We start from the raw sequence: 2998 nt of genomic DNA, 5'->3' as shown, positions 1-2998 counted from the left end.
GTTTCAGAGACTTTATTCTTTGCATAGGCTTTAGCATGCACATTATATTTTGTCATAGTGATGTCAAGGTGATTTTAAGTTTGAAACCAATCTTAAGAACGAAATAATATCTTGTTGGGTGGTTGAACGGATAATAACAACATTAAAGGAGAGTTGACCCTAGATGAAGGTAAGAAACTATGTTTTATTGATTGACATCTTGATGGAGCTTGATCTTCAAATAACAAGGACATATGCTATAAGAAAAGAAACAAGAGACATGTAACTTTGGGGGGTTGAATGAATAATGACTAAAGAATTGGAGAGTTGACCATAGTTTTCTTGATTGACATCTATCTAGAGGAGCTTGATCTTAACAAGGACATATGAGGTGCATGAATTCTAGGAGAGATTCCCTCAATGGAGGAGTCTTATAACCTTGATTTGACAAGATGGATTGGCCGGAGAGAAAGTCGTGGGAGAAAAAGAGAATAAAGCCAATGGAACTACTCGTGGAAGGTGTGAAAAGAGGATGGGCTTGTCAAAAGGAAGGCGTTGCACGCTACACACGCTTGACAAACCGTGCGTGTTCATGGGAGTTTACGTAGACTTTGCATGCACAACGAAAATGGCCTCTCCTTTTGGCCCGTCTCGATGCCCTTCTAATCCTTCCACAGTCGTCGCCCTTAGCTGTAAATTATACCGCCATTTCGGAACTCTACCGAAGTCACGAGTCGCAACGACAATTTCGGTTGCGTCGCCGGTGAAGTCCACGATTATTAGCGTGATTCGTCCACGAACATCGTCTATATATCTCCCTGCATGGTGGTATTGACAACGCAGCGTTTTTGAAATCATGGAGAATGCCAGGGTATCCGTAATGCAAACCTCCACCATCGTGCCTGCCGTCTCCACCCCTAGCCAGCGCCTCTTTCTCTCCAGCCTCGACCTTGTATTGCGAAACGTCCCTTACATGCTAGGACTGCTCTTTTATGACACACCCGACGATGAATACCCTCGCATAGTTGGCAGATTGAAAGAAAGCCTGTCTCGAGCCCTCGTGCACTTTTATCCGTGGGCAGGTAGATTGTCAAGCGGGGAGGATGGAAGGATTTCGGTGGATTGCAACGACGCGGGTGTTGATTTCGTTGAGGCGTCCATAAACATTTGTTTCAGTGACCTACGTCCGGATTTTCAATTGCAACCATTTTTCACCGATCTAACGAGGTATTCAGAATTGAAGTGCTCCGACAGCCCCAACGTTCCGCTTTTAGCTGTACAGGTGCGTAAAGTGGTAGTGAGGTTTTAATTACTTTGCACTTTTCACGACAGTTTCTGTAGTATTGAATCTCGTATTATACTCGTTGCGAGGCCTGTTGTTTGGTTTTGATATCGACCGATGTGTGCATATTTCCTACTACAGGTTACCAAGTTTCAGGGTGGAGGGCTCGTCGTTGGAGTTAGCGAGAACCATGTAATTGCCGATGGGCGCTCTTTTTGGGACTTTATGGTGTCGTGGGGGGAATGTGGGAGAAGCTTGTCCATTTCCAAGCCTCCTTTGCACGACAGGACGGCTCTAAAACTAGAGAACGTCTCCCAGGAGAAAGCACGACTCCCGTTTGTGCCAATGTCCAATAGTCTGGCCGGCCTCATTGAAAAGCCTAATAAGAAGCTTGAAGAGAGAGTATTCCATCTCACTGCGGACGCAATCAAGAAGTTGAAAACAAAGGCAAGCCACGAGAGTAGCATCTCGTTCTCGTCTTTCGAATCCCTTGCGGCACACTCTTGGAAATGTGTGACACTAGTGAGTAAGCCCAGACCACAACAGACAGTGTTTGCTCTTGTACCAGCCGATTGCAGAGCAAGAATAGTGCCGCCGCTTCCGGATTCCTACTTCGGCAATGTTCTTCAATGGACTCTGGCCGTAGCCACAGCAGGAGAGCTGATGAAAGAGAGTTTGGCTGCCACAGCTTCGCGAATCCGAGATGCAGTAAAGGGCATCAATAACGAGACGGTCCACGGGTTGATGCACTGGCTAGAGCTGAGGAATAATCCGTTTCAGCCATTTAAGCTTGAAAACAGCCCCGGCTGTATGGTGGTGGCAAGTTCACCAAGGTTCCCAGCTTACGATGTCGACTTTGGGTGGGGGAAACCTGAGTCGGTGCGACCTGGAAGGATGGGGAGAGACGGCGAGATTTGTTTGTTCCCAGGTAAAGAAGGCGGGGGGAGCGTGGATGCGTGCATCAAACTTCAACCGGAAGCCATGCAGCAACTCGTCAGGCACTCCTTCTACCTGGAGAATGAGGGCCAGGCAGCAGCAACTAATCAGGCACCCCTGCGACCTGAGCTCATACCGGCGCACCGTCTCCCATCGAGTGCCGTAGCTGCACTGTGCGCCTGTGCTTCGACGTCGTAATTGAAGAGAAGCACAGCGCATGAGGTTGAGCACAAGGCGTTGCCTATCCATGCATTGACGCTTGGTTTTTATCATGTTGTTCGTGACTTGTTTGCAGGGTGTTACAAACTTGCTTGCTTCTCTCATGGGATGAGTTTACGTTCACTTTCTTAGATTGCCTCTTAAAGGGAATGGAGGATTGCTTTTTGTGATTTTCTATTATTTTCTAAATAAGGTTGCTGCCCATATGTGTAAATAAGGTTGCTTAGGTGAAGATAATGTAAAGCTTAATTAAACCATAAGCTCTAAGAGCTGCCTATATGTGTAAGGTACTTGTGCTTCCCAATATCACACTCCAACTATATATACGAGTGTTATAAGAAGGCGTTTCTTTGGAAAGGAGTGCTATACTCACATTTGGATATTGATTTTTGAAATTTCCACACGTCTTAATCCACTTTCTAAAACGAATCATACTAGTTAAATTATTGAATCTCTCTCCCTCTCCTTTCTCACACTCTTATTCCATGTAAAAAGGAGGAGCACAAATGCTCATGAGCATGGCTTGTATGATTAGAGCACATGTGGTAAAGGACACTTTGTATTTTTTGTTCAAGACCTTAA

The 2998-nt window shown here is 45.8% G+C and overlaps 1 protein-coding gene across 1 annotated transcript; it reads left to right on the top strand.

The window, feature by feature from the left end:
* The first annotated feature begins 812 nt into the window (after positions 1-812).
* On the top strand, positions 813-2773 carry LOC147895653 (hydroxycinnamoyltransferase-like). The gene is made up of 2 exons (XM_087382994.1): positions 813-1261; positions 1403-2773. The coding sequence occupies exons 1-2, from the start codon at positions 836-838 to the stop codon at positions 2393-2395; spliced, it is 1419 nt and encodes a 472-aa protein (XP_087239120.1). The 5' UTR covers positions 813-835; the 3' UTR covers positions 2396-2773.
* The last annotated feature ends 225 nt before the right edge of the window (positions 2774-2998 follow it).

The sequence above is a fragment of the Dipteris shenzhenensis genome, chromosome 12, assembly GCF_047967505.1.
Source record: "Dipteris shenzhenensis isolate YYH24624 ecotype China chromosome 12, Dip_SZ_1.0, whole genome shotgun sequence".
Classification (NCBI taxonomy): Eukaryota; Viridiplantae; Streptophyta; class Polypodiopsida; order Gleicheniales; family Dipteridaceae; genus Dipteris; species Dipteris shenzhenensis.
The sequence above is the reverse complement of the archived record's forward strand: the minus strand, read 5'-3'. Positions and strand labels throughout refer to the sequence as shown.

Coding starts and splice junctions, on each gene's coding strand:
- LOC147895653 (XM_087382994.1), top strand. CDS start 836: ATGGAGAATGCCAGGGTATCCGTAATGCAAACCTCCACCATCGTGCCT. Junction 1,262..1,402: donor TTCCGCTTTTAGCTGTACAG/GTGCGTAAAGTG, acceptor TTCCTACTACAG/GTTACCAAGTTTCAGGGTGG.